The 22,249-nt window shown below is 44.0% G+C and overlaps 1 protein-coding gene across 2 annotated transcripts in view; it reads left to right on the forward strand.

The window, feature by feature from the left end:
* The first annotated feature begins 5,502 nt into the window (after positions 1-5,502).
* Positions 5,503-22,249, forward strand: part of tut1 (terminal uridylyl transferase 1, U6 snRNA-specific) — a 37,158-nt gene continuing 20,411 nt past the window's right edge. For both annotated transcript variants that reach the window (XM_070864422.1, XM_070864423.1), the window contains exons 1-5: positions 5,503-5,642; positions 12,469-12,659; positions 15,083-15,292; positions 20,114-20,228; positions 21,161-21,291. In XM_070864422.1, coding sequence (XP_070720523.1) covers positions 5,567-5,642; positions 12,469-12,659; positions 15,083-15,292; positions 20,114-20,228; positions 21,161-21,291 — 723 coding nt within the window. In that variant the 5' untranslated portion in view covers positions 5,503-5,566. The remainder of the gene's footprint in view (positions 5,643-12,468; positions 12,660-15,082; positions 15,293-20,113; positions 20,229-21,160; positions 21,292-22,249) is intronic.

Below are 22,249 nucleotides of genomic sequence, written 5' to 3' on the forward strand. Positions count from 1 at the left end.
CTCCTCCTGGCCCTGGCATGTGATGGGACTACTGTGCCCTTTATGGGCCCTGGCATATGATGGGACCACTGTGCCCTTTATGGGCCCTGGCATGTGATGGGACCACTGTGCCCTCTATGGGCCCTGGCATGTGATGTGAGCGCGCTATGCTCTTTCTGGTCCCATGAATTTCAGGCCTTAATTGCTCTTAAGTAAACGGGCTCATATCAATAGAAATATAGATAGAGAGATGCTTACTTCACACATTACCAAAAACACATTTATTTATATATTTATATACACAGTACATACCCAAAATCAATCTTTCATTCGGATACTGACTAACCTGGTTTCACTTCCACCATTTGCTGTTTTTACTCTATAACCTACTTTTTCTATTACGTTAATTAGTTGCACGTTTTCACCATTCCTTCAACTCTCCAGAAACTGTATTAGAAATCACTCCAAAAAGTGACTGACTTGTTTTAGAATGCATTAATTGCAAAATATTTATCCTACGCTAAATGTTTCTCTCAGGAGAACCAGATTAGATCGGAGAAAACGCTACAACACAAATGATAACATCATATTTCCGTTAAATATGTTTCACATTTCGTGGAATTGCATCACATTCTAATTAATGGAACTATTTTTTCCTTTGAAATACCCTTTTGAAGAAAATATTCACAACATTAATACACATCACATAACAATTACTAAATTAGCCCTCATGTTGCCGCCAGGTGCACTGGACTCAAATCAAGAATGAAAATAATTCATTGTTAAATATGTTTTTTTACTTCTAACATAATTTACTTGAATAATATTCAATGGGTGGTATAAATACAGTGCATTATGAAGTTTCATGGGTTCAGATTCATGCAATGACCAGAGCTCGCAAGCACCTTCATTTCTTGTAAGTTATCAAGTCAGCAAACTTCTGAGAAATTAATCATTTCACTTACCAATTTAATGAGATGCCAGTAACTCCATTATAACCAATGAGTGCCTTGTGTATTTTGGATTATTAATGGTGTCATTGCCTATGCTATCATAGTAACAGTTTCAGGCAGGAGAAGGCCTTTGGTCATCTAATCCACCCATCTACAGTATTCCCTTGGTGTATTTCCAATAACCCTGAATCTCATTGTTGACAAGAACCTGTCTAGTTCCTGCATTTCCTATTTTCTTTTGTTGTAAACATGATCCCTTGTGCTCAAATTCTGAGAATGCAAGAAAAGCTTATTAGATCCAATTTGTCAAAACATTTCATCATTCTAAAAGAACCTCTCTAATTTAAACTTATGCCCCACCTCCATCCCCACTCCCACCCCCACCCCCAACCCACACCCACACTTCCACGCCTAGTTCTCTCCCTGCCTTTTAATTTAAAGTAATGTTCTGGCTTAATTTATTTCTACACCCTTAATGTTCTTATGTATGTCTTCAAGATGATCTCAGCCATCTCCTTCCCAGACTAAGCCTAAGAAGCTCAGGTTTCTCCATATTTTTCTCATAACTCAGACCCCTGACATTGGGGCTCGCAGCTTCGCGTTGCCTCCAGTGCTTGAATGTCTCTCATTTCTTGATGATCAGATCTGGGGATGCAGTATTCAAGGCACATCTGATTAGAGCACTGTACATTTGATTATTACTTCCTGAGTCACATTCTACTGTAGTTCAGTATCCCATTAGCTTTGTTGATTACCGTTCTGCATTGATTACCATCGGTAATGTTGAGTCTACTAAGACTGTTCGGTCTCTTTCAATTTTATCCGTGTTGCACGTTTGTGGGTATGTACACGCAGCAACAGGTACACAGGTAGCGTGCTGAGTCATTGTTCAACAGGATCAGGACCATCATAGCCACGCCTACAGGATTCATTGGAAGCCTCGGTATGTATGACCAAGTTCGCGAACCATTCAGTTCTTACATTGAGCGGATGTAAATGTTGTTTAGGGCCAATAAGGTTATTGAGATCAAAAGGTACAGATGAGAATGTTCAAGATCAAAATAAAGTAATTAATTAACGGAAGGTACACCCAGGGCCCCATCGTCCGAGGCTGCAGGTCCCACTGGGATGCTGCGAGCCACACCCAGGGTGAGGAGGAGGAGAGCTCAACAGCGCTCTCCTGAGGTGCAGGATCGAACAGATGTGGTTCAGATGATGGCAATGAGCGCAGAGAGCATTGATCTTACGCGATCACTCCTGAACACCATCAGTAGGGTGGGTGATGAGGTATCGGAACTGTCGGGAGAAGTAACAACACTCTCACAAGAAATGGGAATGGTGTCCGGGAACATGAGGGAGGGAATATCTCAGTCAGCTGAAACCATGTCGGTGCACAAGGGAGGGAATATCACAGGTAGTTCAAACACTCTCAGTGAACATGAGAGAGGGAATGTTGCAGGTAGTTGACAAATTGTTGCTTAACGTGAGGGAGGGCATTTCAATAGGTAGCTGAGACACTGTCGATGAACATGAGGGAGGGAATGTTGGAGGTAGTTGAGACACTGTCAGGGCACATGAGGGAGGGAATTTTGGAGTTTGCTACTGCAATAAGGGAACACTCCCAGACCCCGCAGCCATTGACAGAATCAACTGCCACTCCCACTCCAATCCCCAGACCTGCCTCTAAAGAGGCCCAAGCCGGGCCGTCCACATTACTACCTGCCCCCACCCCATCAAGAAGTGAAGTGCACATTACCCGAGATGTTCGAAAGAATAAGCTTGGTACCAACCCGAGAAACACTGCGCCACCGCCTGCAGGCAGTCTTAGAACAAGGTGGAGGAAAGATGGATGTAGCTTTTTTTTGCTACTTTTGTTGTTATTATTATTGTTGTTACTGTTGTAACTGTTCTCAAATTAAAAGCTTTTTGGAAGTTATGTAAATTTACAAGTTTAAAAGTTAGTAAGTGATCTTAAAGTTAGTAAGTGATCTCAAAGTTAGTAAGTGATCTTAAGTGAAAACTTTAAAGTTTGATACAAGAATAGATTTAGTAAAGTTAAGTACAAACAAATATTTGTTAAACTTTTGAATAAAATATATTTTAAATTGTAACTGAATCATTTACATTATTTGTTCCATTATTAACACAACTTTTCAAGTAAACAAGAATCATTTTCATCATGTGGGTCTGCTGCTGCCTCATGATGGCTAAGTTATGCAGCATGCAGCACACAAGTGAACTGACCGACAATCTCAGGGGAGTATAGCAAGAAGCCTCCGGAATGGTCCCGGCATCGGAAACGCTTTTTGAAGATACCAATGGTCCTCTCTGTTATGCTGCGCGTCACAATGTGCGACATGTTGTATTCCCGGTCAGCTTCCGTCCGGGTTACGCGTGGCTGTTGCTGAAACTTGCCAGATTTAACGCTCTCGCGTAGGATGAACCCATCATGGGTGTTCCCAGGGTATCTTGCATCAACTGAGATGATGTGATGCATGTTGTCACACACAAGCTGCACATTAATGGAGTGGAAGCCTTTTCTGTTCCTGTACATCTCAGAATCCTCCAAAAGCTGCTCGCTAGGCGATGTGGGTACAATCAATGCAGCCCTGTACCTTTGGGAAGCCAGCAATCCTGGAGAAGCCCACAGTCCTGTCACGCATTGCCTGGGCGGTCATGGGGAACTTTATGTAGTCATTCCCCATGGCATATAGTGCAGCAGTCACCTGCTGAATGCAGACATGTGTTGCATGTTGAGAAATGGCACACACATCCTCAGTTGTAGCTTGGAACGATCCAGATGCATAGAATGAAAGTGAAGCTGTAACATTCACGTCAACTGACAAAGCAGTCCTCCTGACGCTTCTAAGTTGCAAGTCCTCTTTTACTAACTCACAGATCTCAATTACAGCTTCTTTGTGGAAACGCAGCCTTCTGACAAAGGTACAGATGCAGGTACGAACGCCTGTCTCGATACACCCGACGTGGGTAAGGCCTCATGCCCAGCACCCTATGTGCTCTGAGGTTCCTCATGCGACGATGTCGAATCAATTGTCCCCTCCACAGCACCATGATGCAAAAGGCTTGCACAAGGTATGGTATTGCCCCCCTGCTTAAATGTTACCTTTGCAAGAAGCTCAAAGTGGCAGGCAGGCAGGACAAGGTTCATTGTTCTCTCTCCCCATAAGGTCTGTATGGACCTCATCCAGATCTGAGCAGGCGCAGTGATCGGGAATCCCCCCCCCCACCTCCTCCCACTCCCCCCCGGGCTTGATTTGAGGGGTAGTGCAGTCTTGTGATGCTTTCCGATCGCCTTCCACAGCCCCCCACCTATCCCCTCCGGGCTTCTTTTGCAGCCGAGCCCCAAGCCCCTGTATCCGGGCACAGGACCGATTCTGCCGGCCGACGCTCCCACCCTCCAGCCCTGTTTGCAGACGTCCGGTGGCGGCATGTCAGTTGAAAAAAAATATGAAAACTTACAGAATTCCATCAAACTTCCATTTACTGTGTTATACAGTTAAATCATTTTCTTTATTATGCATATTTAAGATTCTTGACTCCCTCCAAAACTTCGCTGACTGAAAAACAATGGTGTCTTACTGCGCTGCTTTTTCTTAACTCACCAGAAGGTTTTTCGGGAGTGGTCACATACGCCGACCTCGGAGAATTTTTTTTTGGGGGGGGGGGCAAACTTCCATAATTGATTAAAAACTGGTGCAGACATCAGGTTACGGCCCCTATGACACAAAAAAACGTAACTGAGTTACGCTGGCGCACATTCCTTGGGCAAGTTTTAATTGTTTAATTTACGCCCTAAAAAAGCGGCGCGCGCCCAAAAAAACGGCGCAAATCACTGCGGAAAATTGAGCTCCATAGAGTGGAACCTGTTCCTCACGACACTCTCGGAACCGTGCCGCGTGGGATCAGGTGTGGTGCATCTTCTGCCGTGTGTTGGCGACAAGGTTGCTTTTGGAAGCAGGGACAGCAGCCATGGTAATGATTCAAAGCCTGGGGACCCTGCAGGGATGGCAGCCATGGGAGGTTTCAAACCCCGGATACACAAGCAGGAACTAAAAGGAATGAAGGAACGATCCATGAGTGTTCACCATCCTCAGACTCGGATGTAGCACGTAACTTTGTGAACATTTTAAAAATGTGAGGCCAGCACAAGCGCAGCCTGTGGGGAGGGGGGCGGGGCGGTGAACGACAGACCAACAACTTCAGCATTTCCGCGTCGGGCTACGCGTTGCATAAATCCTGAAGTTGCGGTCGGTTTGAAAGGCGCAACGACGGCGAACGCTGCCAGTTCGAGGTCATCGTGGGACCGCCAATTCCGGCCCAACACACCCGGCGTGTCTCTGCACGGATTGCCAGCCCCCGCAGTGCTGCAGGCACTGAGGGACTGACCGGGAGCGGTGCAGGGAGAGCGACAGGAGCCACCGAGGGGACAGGGAGAGGAGAGGGGAGGGGGGAACGTTTGTCCGGACCCTCGGGCGCCGGGGAGGGAGCAGACGGTGACACGCAGCGGTGCGGGAAGGGTTTGAACAGCCCCCGCCCCCCGCCCGCCGCCGACCGCCCGCCCGCCGGATTTAAAACAAACAAGAAAAAAGACAAATCTCTTTCGGAGCGGCAGCATGAGCGAGACGGACATCGAGCCGCTGGTGCGCGGCGGTTACCGCTGCTCGCTGTGCGATGTCCGGGTCCCGAACAGTAAGTGGCGCCGAGGCTGGAACTTCCAACACGGGCCCAGACCTCAGCAAAACCTCCCGGAAAGAAAGACTTGGATTTATAGAGCGCCTTTCCCGAGTCCCCCTCCCCATCAATCAACCCGGACGTCCCAAAGCGCTTCTGCAGCCAAGAAGAACTTTCTAAAGTGTAGCCACTGTTGTCATGTGGGAAATGTGGCAACCAATTTGTGCACAGCAAGCTCCCACAAACAGCAATGTGCTAATGACCAGATTATCTGGTTTTGTGATGCGTGATTGAGGGATAAATATTAACCAGCACACTGGGGATAATTCCCCTGCTCCTCTTTGAAATAGTGCCATGGGATCTTTTACATCGACCTGTAAACATAACATAAGAAATAGGAGTAGGCCACTCAACCCCTTGAGTCTGCTCTGCCATTCAATAAGATCATGGCTGATTGGAACTTGGCCTCAACTCTACTTTCCTGCCGGTTCCCCATAACCCTCGACCCTCCTATAGTTCAAGAATCTGTCTACCTCCGCCTTAAATATATTCAATGACTCGGCCGCCACAGCTCCTGAGGTAGAGAATTTCAAAGATTCACGACCCTCAGTGAAGAAATTACTCCTCAACTCCGTCTTAAATGGGCAACTCCTTATTCTGAAACTATGCCCCCTACGAGTGGAAACATTCTGCAGCTACCCTGTCCAGCCCCCTCAGAATTTTCATGTTTCAATAAGATCACCTCTCATTCTTCTAAACTTTCGTGAGTACATGCCCAACGTGCTCAACCTTTCCTCGTCGGACAACCCCTTCCTCCCAGGAATCAACCGAGTGAACTTTCTCTGAACTGCCTCCAATGCAAGTATATCCCTCCTTAAATAAGGAGACCAAAACTATATGCAGTACCCTAGGTGTGGACTCACCAATGCCCTGTACAGTTAACATAGAAACATAGAAAATAGGTGCAGGAGCAGGCCATTCAGCCCTTCTAGCCTGCACCGCCATTCAATGAGTTCATGGCTGAACATGCAACTTCAGTACCCCCTTCCTACTTTCACGCCATACCCCTTGATCCCCTGAGTACTAAGGACTTCATATAACTCCCTTTTGAATATATTTAGTGAATTGGCCTCAACTACTTTCTGTGGTAGAGAATTCCACAGGTTCACCACTCTCTGGGTGAAGAAGTTTCTCCTTATCTCGGTCCTAAATGGCTTACCCCTTATCCTTAGACTGTGACCTCTGGTTCTGGACTTCCCCAACATTGGGAACATTCTTCCTGCATCCAACCTGTCCAAACCCGTCAGAATTTTATGAGGTCCCCTCTCACTCTTCTGAACTCCAGTGAATACAAGCCCAGTTGATCCAGTCTTTCTTGATAGGTCAGTCCCACCATCCCAGGAATCAGTCTGGTGAATCTTCGCTGCACTCCCTCAATAGCAAGAATGTCCTTCCTCAAGTTAGGAGACCAAAACTGTACACAATACTCCAGGTGTGGCCTCACCAAGGCCCTGTACAACTGTAGCAACACCTCCCTGCCCCTGTATTCAAATCTCCTCGCTATGAAGGCCAACATGCCATTTGCTTTCTTAACCGCCTGCTGTACCTGCATGCCAACCTTCAATGACTGATGTACCATGACACCCAGGTCTCGTTGCACCTTCCCTTTTCCTAATCTCATAGTCTGTCTCTCTGTTTTTAGCACCAAAGTGGATAACCTCACATTTATCCACATTATACTTCATCTGCCACGCATTTGCCCACTCACCTAACCTATCCAAGTCACTCTGCAGCCTCATAGCATCCTCCTCGCAGCTCACACTGCCACCCAACTTAGTGTCATCCGCAAATTTGGAGATACTACATTTAATCCCCTCGTCTAAATCATTAATGTACAATGTAAACAACTGGGGCCCCAGCACAGAACCCTGCGGTACCTCACTAGTCACTGCCTGCCATTCCGAAAAGTACCCATTTACTCCTACTCTTTGCTTCCTGTCTGACAACCAGTTCTCAATCCACGTCAGCACACTACCCCCAATCCCATGTGCTTTAACTTTGCACATTAATCTCCTGTGTGGGACCTTGTCGAAAGCCTTCTGAAAGTCCAAATATATCACATCAACTGGTACTCCTTTGTCCACTTTATTGGAAACATCCTCAAAAAATTCCAGAAGATTTGTCAAGCATGATCTCCCTTTCACAAATCCATGCTGACTTGGACCTATCATGTCACCATTTTCCAAATGTGCTGCTATGACATCCTTAATAATTGATTCCATCATTTTACCCACTACTGAGGTTAGGCTGACCGGTCTATAATTCCCTGCTTTCTCTCCCTCCTTTTTTAAAAAGTGGGGTTACATTGGCTACCCTCCACTCGATAGGAACTGATCCAGAGTCAATGGAATGTTGGAAAATGACTGTCAATGCATCCGCTATTTCCAAGGCCACCTCCTTAAGTACTCTGGGATGCAGTCCATCAGGCCCTGGGGATTTATCTGCCTTCAATCCCATCAATTTCCCCAACACAATTTCCCGACTAATAAAGATTTCCCTCAGTTCCTCCTCCTTACTAGACCCTCTGACCACTTTTATATCCGGAAGGTTGTTTGTGTCCTCCTTAGTGAATACTGAACCAAAGTACTTGTTCAGTTGGTCTGCCATTTCTTTGTTCCCCGTTATGACTTCCCCTGATTCTGACTGCAGGGGACCTACGTTTGTCTTTACTAACCTTTTTCTCTTTACATACCTATAGAAACTTTTGCAATCCGCCTTAATGTTCCCTGCAAGCTTCTTCTCGTACTCCATTTTCCCTTCCCTAATCAAACCCTTTGTCCTCCTCTGCTGAGTTCTAAATTTCTCCCAGTCCCCAGGTTCGCTGCTATTTCTGGCCAATTTGTATGCCATTTCCTTGGCTTTAATACTATCCCTGATTTCCCTAGATAGCCACGGTTGAGCCACCTTCCCTTTTTTATTTTTACGCCAGACAGGAATGTACAATTGTTGTAATTCATCCATGCGGTCTCCAAATGTCTGCCATTGCCCATCCACAGTCAACCCCTTAAGTATCATTAGCCAATCTATCTTAGCCAATTCATGCCTCATACCTTCAAAGTTACCCTTCTTTAAGTTCTGGACCATGGTCTCTGAATTAACTGTTTCATTCTCCATCCTAATGCAGAATTCCACCATATTATGGTCACTCTTCCTCAAGGGGCCTCGCACAATGAGATTGCTAATTAATCCTCTCTCATTACACAACACCCAGTCTAAGATGGCCTCCCCCCTAGTTGGTTCCTCGACATATTGGTCTAGAAAACCATCCCTTATGCACTCCAGGAAATTCTCCTCCATCGTATTGCTTCCAGTTTGGCTGGCCCAATCTATGTGCATATTAAAGTCACCCATTATAACTGCTGCACCTTTATTGCATGCACTCCTAATTTCCTGTTTGATGCCCTCCCCAACATCACTACTACTGTTTGGAGGTCTGTACACAACTCCCACTAACGATTTTTGCCCTTTAGTGTTCTGCAGCTCTACCCATATAGATTCCACATCATCCAAGCTAATGTCTTTCCTAAACTGTTGCATTAATCTCCTATTTAACCAGCAATGCTACCCCACCTCCTTTTCCTTTTATTCTATCATTCCTGAATGTTGAATACCCCTGGATGTTGAGTTCCCAGCCCTGATCATCCTGGAGCCACGTCTCCGTAATCCCAATCCCAGTTGTAGCAAGATTTCCCTACTTTTATACCCCATCCCCCTTGCAATAAAGACCAATGTTCCATTTGCCTTCCTAATTGCTGTACCTGCAAGCTAACTTTTTGTGTTTCATGTACGAGGGCACCCAGATTCCTCTGTACCACAGCATTCTGTAGTCTCTCTCCCTTTAAATAATATTTTGCTTTTCTATTCTTCCTATCAAAGTGGATAACCTCACATTATGCTGAGAGAGCAGACGGCGGCACCACCGACAGTGCAACACTCACCAGATACTGCACTGGAGTGCCAGCCTAGAATTTTCTGCTCAAGTCATTGGAGTGGGAATTAAACCCCTAATCTTCTGACTGCGAGGTGAGAGTGTCACCAACTGAGCCACTGGTTGACACAGTGGCAAATCACTGTTAGTGGGAACTAAGTTGGAGCCAGTTATCGTTGCGCTGGCCCGGGTTTACGGTGCTGTTGGGAATGGGTCAGCCTGAAGTCTTCACACTGATGTGAAGCCGTTTGAGTCGCAGTGTAACTACAGCCCGAGCCTGGCCTCTGCAGGAGGTCATTTCATTAGGCTTGGCTTGGAATCGGTTTGGACCGTGCCACCTCATCTATACTTTAGCTCAGCATTGATGGTGAAGGGGTTTGGACTTTTACACTGATGTTAAACGTGTGTGTGAAGGGAGCAAAAAAGTACGAGTCGCCTCTAGGAGGCAGTGTTTCTCCTTCACACTTGCAGATCCACACGATGCCAGTTTTTTTTCTGTGGAAAGATTACAGGTGGCCCATTGGAAAGCTTTGCAAACCGAGAGTGCGAGCTTACATGCAATCTGTTCTCACATTAACTGTGTACAGCTCCTTTTGTCGCTTGGAAAAATGCATCAGGTATTAAAGTACCAAAAAAGTTGGGACTGCCAACTATCCTTTGCAGGTACTGGTTTGAAACCTGGAATATAACATCTGTGATGTATCTCACCTTAAAAAAAAAATGAAACAAAAATCCACAGTGGATTTGTGGTCTCTTGTACTTACAATTTCCCTGATGGCAACTCTGATGTATTGCATTGCAAGACCTGTGATTAGAACCCGTTACTCCAAAAAAATCTAGCGGAGTTGTTACAGTAAAATAACTCAGTCCTTTTCTATTCTTCCTATCCGAGAAACAGCTTAAAGTTCACCAAACAGAAAAAAATGTAATATTAAAGGCTGTTGTACAAGATCTTCTGGACAGAAGATTAAAGAGACACTTAACTGAAGTGATATAAAGGATTAAAAATTGTTGTACATGTTCAAATAACTGCTAATGACTATTGTCATGAACTTGTTAGGAGAATGAAAATCTTGAAATTCAATTAAAATGGAGGATATATATTGCATACACATACCCACTCACCATTTAGTTGTATGCATGTTCTTCAGCATTACTCGTTTCAGTGGGAATAGACTGAGGAGTACTGTTCTATTCAGTAATGGTACATCTGTACTCTGCACTAAGATGTTGCTGAGGAGATGAAACCACTTGGCCCAATTTCTCTCTGGCTTCCAGCTGTGAACTAGATAAAATATTTAAATTACATAAATCAGATTTATAGTTTGGTGAAACAAAGTCTAAAAATTCTTTTAAAAGGGAACTAGCTGTTTGAAAAAGAAGAATATTAAAGGGTATGGGTGCACACAGAAGAGTGGGATTTGATGAGGTGTCTCATGGAATCATACATTGCAGAGGGAAGTCATCAAGCCAAACGTGCCTGTGGGAGTTTGCTGTGTGCAATTGGCTGCCGCGTTTCCTACATTATAACTGACTACACTTCAAAAGTACTTAATTGTCTGTAAAGCAATTTGCAACGTCCTGAGTTTGTGAAAGGCATAATATAAATGTCTGCCTGTCTATCTTTCTTTCTCAAATGCCTTTTAAAAGTCCATATACACACATCAACCGCCCTACCCTCATCAACCATCTTGGTTACTTCATCAAAGAACTCAATCAAGTTTGACAGATATGATTTGCCTTTAACAAATTCGTGCTGGCTGTCATTAACCCATGTTTTTTCAAGCAGGAATTAATTATATTTGGGATTATTGTCTCTGGAAGTTTTCTCATCACCGTCATTTGCCTGACTGGCCTGTAGTCACCGAGTTTATCCCTTTCTCGAACAGGGGTGTAACATTTACAATCCTCCAATCCTCTGGCATGACTTCCATATCCAAGAAGGATTGAAAGATTGTGGCCAAAGCCTCTGCATGGAGCTGTTGTCTTCTCTACTTTGAGCAATGCCAAACTCATTATTTATTTTTATATTATCCAATGTATCTGCTACCTCCTCCTTTACTGTGATATTGGCAGCATCCTCTTTTGTGAAGACAGAAACAAAGTACTCATTTACTACTTCAGCCATGCCCTCTGCCTCCACAAGAAGATCTCCTTTTTAGTCCCTAATCAGCCTCACCCGTTGACTATCATTTTATATGTTTATAAAAGACTTTAGTGTTCCCTTTTATGTTTTCTCTTCTCGTACATTCTCTTTCCCCCTCTTATTTCCTTTTTGAGTTCTCCTCTGAACTTTCTGTATTCTGCTTGATTCTCTACTGTATTATGAATCTGATAGTTACCATTCGCCTCCTTTTTTCTGTTTCATTTTAATCTATATCTTGAGTCAGCCAGGGAGCTCGAGCAATGTGTCTAGTCTGTACCCAAATTATCTCCTCTTTGAAGGCCTCCAATTGCCCATTTAATGTTTGACCTGACAATCTATGTCTCTAATCTACCTGGCCAGATCCCTCTTCAGCTCACTGAAATTAGCCCTCTACCAGTTGCGTATCTTCCCTTTGATTGTTCATTGTCCCTTTCCATAACTCATGGAGAAAAGCAACAACACACAATTGATGGGCCGAATGGCCTGTTTCTGTGCAGTAAAGTTCTACAGATTCCCCCTTTAAAAAAAAAACTGCTCTGGGGTGACTGCTGAATTGCAGAACTCCGATGCTTTGTTAGAAAATGTCTTTAAAGCAAAAAGTAACTATACCCAAATATAGATTTGTCTAATTTTGTTTTACATATACTCTGGCAAAGCAGGGCATAGGCGATTGCTCTCTATTTATAGTGCATGCACTTTTATGTTTCTAGGTCCCACTTTAAATGATCACCTTAAAGGAAAGAAACATCAAAAACTTCTGAGTGTGAGAACGACCAGGAAGTCCCAGCAAGAGAAGAGCGTGTTTGTGAGTGGTTTCCCCAAAGGCACGTCCAACCTGGAGATCACCGATTACTTTCAGAACTTTGGCGTAGTTGCAAGTGTGATAATGGACAAAGACAAAGTAAGTCCCAACCCAGATGAGTTCATTACGATCCGAAATTAGATCTGATAACTGTGCAGCAGATTAAAAATCGAGAGAAAATAATGCGATAGAATCTTTGAAGCAAATTGGAAAGTGCCAATACCAGTTTTCTGCCACTAGAGTGTGCTCTAGTTACATAACTTTATTGAGAGTCTCTAAAAGCAAACGTGTCTATAAGTTACATTGAAACGCTCATGCCTGGCTTATAGCTGCAAATAAATGAAAAGAAGTGGATAGCTTGGCTATTGTTTGCCGCTGGAAGCATCTTAAATTTAGTGAAGTCAGATAAACAAAGCTCAGCTGCAGGCTCTCTACTGCGTCAGCTGGTTAAGCCACTGAGTAGGGTGACCCACTATGGTTGGAGGCATTTTTGGGGGGGGGGGGGTTAAATCACGTGACATTATGGCCACATGGCCTTTGATCACACAACATTTGTGAATGTTATTGCATTTACCTTATAAAAGTTGGGTTCCTGTAGTTGAATATTTTTGCTTATGATTTTGTGCTAGTAGATGATGAGAGTAAGTCTGAGAACTAGGGTGTGCTATTCCCGAGTAGGCGAAGAGGGAGGGATTCGACGAGGGGTAACCAGAGGTTGGAAGAACTTTGATTCCACTAATATTAACTCACCACAATTGTGCTGATAACTAATAATAATAACAACACTCAGATTTGCCTCATCACCAATAATAAAATAACTCACGGACAGCCAATTGTAACTGGTAGCAATAGGTGTAACGCCTCAATATTCCACATGTAACTAGTAGTAATCCTATAACCCGCTGATATTCACCCTGAAACCACTGCTAGAATCCCCCTGCACTGCACAAGCTATTTTTAATCTTTCTCACTATCTCCTTGGACTCTGGTTTGGACTCTATGTGAAGGTGACAACTCTGAACTGGGAGCCTCAGTCAGAGCCAATCTGTACTTGGACTTCACACATCAAAACTGAGAGCGCGCACACAGGGCAGTGGGCTGTGTTTGGGGCATGTCATCCTAAACGCAGCTCAGCGCCAACATTTCTAAACTACTCCCTGATCTCTTACTCCATCAAGGAGAATTTTCATAGAAGGATAGAAATGACATTACAGGAGGGCTTTCTCTCCAGATCATTTTCTATTCCTCCTTTTCAAATATTTATCCCATTCCATTTTAAAGATGTTCTAATCTCTACCTTATAGACACTAGTGGTGAAGCATCCCATTGTCTAATCATCATCATAGGCAGTCCCTCGAAGCGAGGATGACTTGCTTCCACGCCAAAAAGGGATGAGTTCACAGGTGTTTCACTGAAGGACCTAATATTCCAGGTCCCGAACTACATGTTGAAGGGTGGAAGATGCCTGTGCGTGGATTTTTTTAACGTGTGGTGGCCGTTGCACACCAGCCACCACACGGGCTTGACAGAGCTAGGTCTTGGTCCAGTGGCAAGGATTACCCAAGACGACTGGAGACCAGCTCTGCTTCACGGACCTAGTACACACACATATCGCAGTGTGGACTGGCCCGTGATGATCTAATAGACCACAGGGCAAGATCCTTTCTTCTCCCTTCCCTCTTGATTCTTCCTGTGAGAATCCTTGTTTCCCATTCATCCACCAGTGAAAAAAATCTTTCACTGTTTACCCACAGTAAAGCTTCCAGGTTTCACTCACCACTTTACTGGCTGTTTCTCTCTTGGTGCTGCTCCCAGTCACCACTTTGCTGCTCCTGGCTCTGCAGGAAATGCTGGGCCCCATGCCCATCCCATTCCTCAGTCTCACTCTCTCTTGCCCTCCCCATTCGAGTCCCCATCCCTCTGGACCCCAATACCTCACTCTCCACCTGATCCCAAAACCCCCCATTCCCCGATCTTCCATCCCGGACTCTATGATCCCCGCCTGATCACCCTCCCCCATTCCATTCCATTCCATTCCTGACTCCCGAGTGCCCCCACTGGACTCTCGATTGTTCTTGGGACACCAGCTGGTCACAGCTCTCTGGGACAGTGACGTCAGTGCTGTGGCAGGAAATTTAAAGTGTAAAGATCTTCAGCAGCAAAGCCCTAGAAATCCATACCCCATTCCAGGAGCCGACCGGGAAATCAGGGAGGGCTGGCAACCCATTTAGTGAGTAATTAAGCTATGCAAGTGAGGAAGGTCTTGTTTGATCCCTAGTTTGTGCTTTTACCTGTTCCTGAAGCCCAGTTAGGCACTAAAGGGAACTTTATTGGTAACCTTACCTTTGTTCTGATGCAGCACATGATCTGATCGTTGCCTACTTAAGAAATTTGCGATTGGTTAGAAATAGAACAATTTACTGCTTTGAATATAACTTATTAATGGCTTCCATGTGAGGTCACTATGAAGCTACTTTTTATTTATGAAACCTTTGTGTAATTTATTGTATTACCATCTGCAGGGCCTCTATGCAATTATAGAGATGGGAAGTACTGAGGAAGTAGAAAAAGTGCTGTCTATCGCACAGCACTATATGAATGGTCAGAAACTACGAGTGAAGCACAGAGAGAACAAGGAGTTCAAATATATTCCAAAGAAGAAGCAGGACCCTGGGAAAAAGCAGTTGATTGATTTTGAAGAACTGTCACAGGCTCTCTGTCAAGTAGTTGATGTAAGTACTTTACCTTGTGGATACCATCAGTTAATTAAAATAATGGTTTAAGATTTTTGGCATGTAATGGTGCAGCTTGAAGGTGGTGTGCATTAGTCAACCCCCAAAGTGTATTTTCTCCATACTGCCCTCCGCCTGCTGGAGAGGCTCAGGGAGGGAAGGAAAATTGGAAGACAAGTCAACGAAGACACTCTTGTTCATTTCCCAGCAGTGAAGGCCTTGGAGCAGGCGGCCTGAATGCTGCCTTGGTTAGAGGAAAGAAAATGCATTTAAAAAGGGGTTTCAAATGTAAATGAACAGCCAATAGAAAATTAAATGCAGTAATCTGCCGGGAATTTCCTCGTGTGTTCCCCTGATCAGCTGCTCTCACGGAATTTGCGCCGAGGATATAATGATGATCATGTTAGTGAGCCTGTCAGTGCTGACGTGGTGCAATGCTGAGCATGGGTGTGTTCTGTTTAGATTATTTTCTCTGTCAGTATAATTTTGATCAAACACTGAAAGACATTTTATCCATAACTTGTTACTATTAATTCCATACCGTTTTCATCTGCTGTGGCTAGCATTTTAAGCATTAAGAGCAGTATTGGGTTGAGGATTCACTGTATACATGAAGATTCAGATGAGACTTTACAGGTGTTTCCTATCCTTTGGAGGTTAATTGATATCTCTTGATGAAACTTTTACCCCTCCTTACTACATAAGAACATAAGAAATAGGAGCAGGAGTAGGCCATTTAGCTCCTCGAGCCTGCTCAGCCATTCAATAAGATCATGGCTGATCTTCTACCTCAACTCCACTTTCCTGCACTATCCCTATATCCCTTGATTCCCTTAATATCCAAAAATATATTGATCTCTGTCTTCCATATACTCATGAGCTTCCACAGCCCTTTTGGATAGGGAATTCCAAAGATTCACAACTCTCTGAATGAAGAAATTTCTCCTCATCTCAATCCTAAATGGCCAACCCTTTATTCTGAGACTGTGACCCCTGGTTCTCGACTCCCCAGCCAGAGGAAACACCCTCCCTGCATCTACCCTGTCAAGCCCTGTAAGAATTGTGTATGTTTCTATGAGATCACCTCATTCTTCTAAACTCTAGAGAATATAGGGCTAGTCTACTCAATCTCTCCTCATAGGACATTCCCCCCCATTCCAGGAATCAGTTTGGTGAACCTTTGTTGCATGAAGTATATCCTCCCTTGGGTAAGGAGACCAAACCTGAACACAATACTCCAGGTGTGGGCTCACCAGGGCCCTATATAATTGCAGAAAGACATCTTTACTCTTATACTTAAATCCTGTGACACTAGAGATAAAAGGTGGCATTGGGCTAATGAAGTGCTCAGCGATTAGGATTTTTTGCAAAAAATGTTTATATTTGTGATGAATGCTTGTCTGGCTGTTCCAACCTATTTCTTTACAACAGGAAGCTGCATATCTAAACATCATACATCTGAACTGACCTGTCTGTCCATGGCTTATGCAACTGGAGTGGACCGGGCTTCATTTAAATGCCATTACCAGGTTATTCCAGCAAAATCCTTTGTTTAGTGCTCAAATCCAGCTTCAGCTATTATGTGAAGAATTCTACATGGTAACGTCGCCCACAAAGAGAACCATTGCTTCCTCTTCGTCCAGTTATTCTAGGGATTATGTCTCTGTGTCGTAATTTTTACTTTATGGTTTTCTATATAATTTTCATTTAAGGGAATTATATACTTTATGAAGTTAAGTAAACAACTTATTCTAATGAAAATACTTTAATAGGACAGAATCTTGCTACGAACAGGTAATTTAGCTGATGCCTTGCACCTGGAACTTAGTTATTATTGTTCATTAGTATATTGGAGAAAAGTCCAGCAAAGTAGACAGCAATTCCAAATGAGACTTTGTGGTGTGGGACAAGGCAAATAATGAATAATTTATTCATTATCATAAGAAGAGAAAGTAACATGTTGGTTTTGAAAAGTGTACCTTAGCAACAACTATGTGGATTGGGAGGAAAGATGTCAAAGAACAATCTTCAGTGATATGGAGCAGATGCAATATGTTTACAAGTCTTAAACTATGCTAGCATGTCTGCCTCATTATTGAGATTGAGATCCATGGACACACTATAATTAAAATTGCTTTTTGGAAAAAAATTGTTGGAGAGAAATGATACCAAGGAAGTTGAATGCCTCATTGTAGTTTCCTCCTCATGTAAATTCCTTGTTAGCCAGGGGACCAACCCTGGTTCAGTGAGGAGTGTAGAAGAGCATACCAGGAGCAGCATCAGATGTACCTAAAAATGAGATGCTAACCTGGTGAAGCTGCAACACAGGCATGCATGCTAAACAGTAAAAGCAACATGCTATTGACAGAGCTACGTGATCCCACAACCAACGGATCAGATCACAGTTCTGCAGTCCTGACACATCTAGTCGTGAATGGTGATGGACAATTAAACAACCAACTGGAGGAGGAGGCTCCATGAACATCCCCATCCTAATGATGGTGGAGCCCAACATGTGAGTGCAAAAGACAAGGCTGGAACCATTTACAGCCAGAAGTGCCGTGTGCATGTTCCATCTCGGCCTCCTCCTGAGGTCCCCACCATCGCAGAAACTACTCTTCAGCCAATTCGATTCACTCCATGTGATATAGAGAAACGGCTGAGCGAACTGGCTACAGCAAAGGCAATGGATCCTGACAACATCCCTGCTGTCATGCTGAACAAGCCACGACTCTAGCCAAGCTGTTCCAATACAGCTACAACACTAGCATCTATGCGACAAAGTGGAAACTTGCCCAGGTATGTCCTGTTCACAAAAAGTAAGACAAATCCAATCTAGCCAATTACTGCTCCATCAGCCTACTCTCAATCATTAGCAAAGTGATGGAAGGAGTCAGCAACAGTGCTAACAAGCAGCACTTACCAATAGTCTGCTCATCAATGCTCAGTTTGGGTTCCGCCAGAACCACTCGCTTTCAGACCTCATTACAGCCATGGTCCAAACATGGATAAAAGAGCTGAATTCCAGAGGTGAGGTGAGAGTGACCACCTTGTCATCAAGGCAGCATTTGACTGAGTGTGGCATCACGTAGCCACACTCAGTAAAATTGAAGTCAATGGGAATTGGGGAAAACTCTCCTGGTTGGAGTCATACCTAGCACAAAGGAAGATGATTGTGGTTATCAAGGCCAATCATCTCAGCCCCAGGACATCGCTGCAGGAGTTCCTCAGGGCAGTGTCCTAGGCCCAACCACCCTCAGCTGCTTCATCAATGACCTTCCCTTCATCATAATGTCAGAAGTGGGACTGTTTGCTGATTATTGCAGAGTGTTGAGTTCCATTCGCAACTCCTCAGGTAATTAAGCAGTTCGTGCCTGCATGCAGCAAGACCTGGACAACATTCAGGCCTGGGCTGATAAGTGGCAAGTAACATTCGCGTCATACAAGTGCCAGGCAATGATCATCTCCAACAAGAGAAAGTCTAACCATCTCCTCTTGAAATTCAACTGCATTACCATCATCAAATCCCCCACCATCAACATCCTGGGGTTCACCATTGACCGGAAACTTAACTGGACCAGCCATATAAATACTGCGGCAACAAGAGCAGGTCAGAGGCTAGACATTCTGCAACAAGTGACTCACCTCTTGACTCCCCAAAGTCTTTTTACCATCTACAAGATACAAGATAGAACACTTTGCACTTGCCTGGATGAGTGCAGCTTCAACAACACCGAAGAAGCTCGACACCCATCCAAGACAAAGCAGCCTGCTTGATTGGCACATTATCCACCACCTTAAATATTCACTCTCTCCGCCACCAGTGCACTGTGGCTGCAGTGTGTACCATCTACAAGATTCACTGCAGCTGTTCGCCAAGGCTTCTACCACAGCACCTCCCAAACCCGTGACTTCTACCACCCAGGAGGACAAGGGCAGCAGCACATGGGAATAAGAACATAAGAACATAAGAACATAAGAACATAAGAACATGGAACAGGAGTAGGTCATCTAGCCCCTCGAGCCTGCTCCGCCATTCAATAAGATCATGGCTGATCTGGCCGTGGACTCAGCTCCACTTAACCGCCCTCTTCCCGTAACCCTTAATTCCCTTATTGGTTAAATATCTATCTATCTGTGACTTGAATACATTCAATGAGCTAGCCTCAACTGCTTCCTTGGGCAGAGAATTCCACAGATTCACAACCCTCTGAGAGAATAAATTTCTTCTCAACTCTGTTTTAAATTGGCTCCCCCGTATTTTGAGGCTGTGCCCCCAAGTTCTAGTCTCCCCGACCAGTGGAAACAACCTCTCTGCCTCTATCTTGTCTTTCCCTTTCATGATTTTAAATGTTTCTATAAGATCACTCCTCATCCTTCTGAACTCAAACGAGTAAAGATTGAGTTGACTGGGTCTATCACCACTGACAACTTCCCCTCCAAGTCACAACCATTCTGACTTGGAAATATATCGCCATTCCTTCATCGTTGATGGGTCAAATTCCTAGAACTCCCTGCCTAAGAGCAAGTACCTTCACCACAAGGACTGCAAAGGACTCAAAAAGTTGACTCACCACCATTGACTCCAAGATCAATCAGGGATGGGCGACGCCCACATCCTGTGAATTTATTTTTAAAGCTTGCATTATGGCTGCCTCACATCAGTAAGAGCTAACCTATCTCTGGCATCAGCCCACACTACATGGTCAGATCCAATCGAATTTACCTACATCGCCATGGTTATCTATGTACAAGTAAAGCTGTTGATTACTGCTCTTGTTCAGAGTAATTGCATCATATCTATACTTTCTTGTGCGACAGGTTGATGAACAACTGAAGCAGTTATTGCAGTTGTTTGAATTTACAGACAGTGAGAAAATGCTTAGGAAGCTGATTGTGTCGCTGATACAGGAGGTCTTCTTAGAATTCTTCCCAAGTAAGTGGTCTTAATTTATTACCTTAATGTATTATTGCTTGATCTTTTAACAATTGAGTTGCACTACAGATATGGGGGCCAAGTTTCGGCCTGAGTTGCTCCTGTTTTTTTTGGAGCAACTGGTTTAGAATGGAGTATCTTAGAAATTGCAATTCTCAGCATTTAGTTTGCTCCAGTTCTTGTCAGTTAGAACAGTTTAGTTTGGAACAGATTTTTTTTTTCAAAAGGCCCCCCCCAGTGTGTCTCTCTGTCTGTCAGTGTCTCACTCTCTGTCTGTCAGTGTCTCACTCTCTGTCTGTCAGTGTCTCACGGACAGAGAGAGAGACTGACAGACAGAGTCAGTGTCTGTTTTTGACAGAGGAGAGGCGGGGGGGGAGGAGAGGGAGAGGGGGGGGAAGGAGACCTGAGTATTTTTACTATTTTTCAGTATTGTGCTCATCATCTTGGATATTAGCGCACCTGGAATCAGCATCAAGCACTCCCTGCACGGGTGCTAATGCCCAAAGTTCCATCTACTCTGTGCTAACAATGTGCCACAGCACCAATCTTAGAGTAGCACCTGCTATGGCACAAGAATTTCCTGCTCTCGGAGTTCCAACATTGTGCCTGATTAGAGGTCGTTTTTACACTGGGCTCATGGACTGACTCATTTCTCATTCAACCCGTATAGCCAACAAACAGAGGAGACGTTCATCCCATCAATCTGGGGTGGATTCAAACCCAGCTTTCAGAGTTGAAAGGCTGATAGTTAAACCCTCTGTACCATACAGTTTCTCAGCAGGCATTATTTCAACCATATGTTGGGCGAACTTATTTCAGGCAGGGAATGGTTTTTCTTTAGATTTTATTGAAAGTATTTATATCTTTTAATTTACTGACAGTTGGAACAAGGGGCCATGGTGGCACGTGGCTTAATGTGTTTTTGTATTTAGGTTGTAAAATCTTGCCCTTTGGATCATCGGTGAATGCATTCGATATCCATGGCTGTGACATGGATTTGTTTCTGGATCTTGAAAACGCAAAGACTTTCCAGGCAAATGCCAGTGCTACAGCTGAAGCCAAAGTACATTTTACATTTCTTCTTTGAGAAATCCAGTAGGACTGTATCTACACAATGTTCAAAAATATTAGAGGGTTAGGATTTTTCCAACTGTTGTGTATATGTCTGTACCTACATACTGAATCCTATTTTAAAGAACTGAGCATCCCCAAAAGTGTATTAAACATTCCAATTTGGACTTGCATTAAAGGAACACCCCAGAAAGTTGTTTAGAAAACGGGCTCAAGCACATGCCATAAATTCACTTTCGATGGGATATGGTCAGTTTCTAGCTGTCTAGCTTAGAAAGCTATCTTGCTTTACTAGAAAATGTCCATGACCAACTTTGAATGATGAAAAGAGACAAATGAATCCACTTTTATTAATAGGTTTTGTCATACAGTTATTTAGCAACACATTTCCGAAGTAGCCTGCGTAATCTATCTGCTGCAACCCTTTAGTTCTTCTAAGAGTAACGGTACTATTGGTGTGAAGTAGTTTCTGAAAGGACAGTCTCACTCCACTTTGCTCTAGTGACTTGACTCTGGACTTTAACTTTAATGTCTGGTTTGTAGTTCTGTTAAAGTTGTAGTCATCATCATCATCATCATAGGCAGTCCCTCGGAGTCCAGGATGACTTGCTTCCACTCTAAGGGCCCAAGTTTCGGCCTCAGTTGCTCCTGATTTTTTGGAGCAACTGGTGTAGAACAGAGTATCTTAGAAATTCAAATTCTCGGCAGTTCTAGTCAGTTAGAACAGTTTCACTTTGGAACAGAATTTTTTTTTTCCAAAAGGGGGCGTGTCCGGCCACTTACGCCTGTTTTCAAAGTTTCGGCAGTGAAAACTTACTCCAAACTAACTTAGAATGGAGTAAGTGAAGATTTTTGAATGCTCGAAAAAACCTTGTCTACACTTTAGAAAATCAGGCGTAGGTTACAAATCAGGCGTAGGGAAATGGGGGGAGGGGGGTTTAAAGGGAAGT

Source organism: Pristiophorus japonicus, chromosome 21 (genome assembly GCF_044704955.1).
Source record: "Pristiophorus japonicus isolate sPriJap1 chromosome 21, sPriJap1.hap1, whole genome shotgun sequence".
Taxonomy (NCBI): domain Eukaryota; kingdom Metazoa; phylum Chordata; class Chondrichthyes; family Pristiophoridae; genus Pristiophorus; species Pristiophorus japonicus.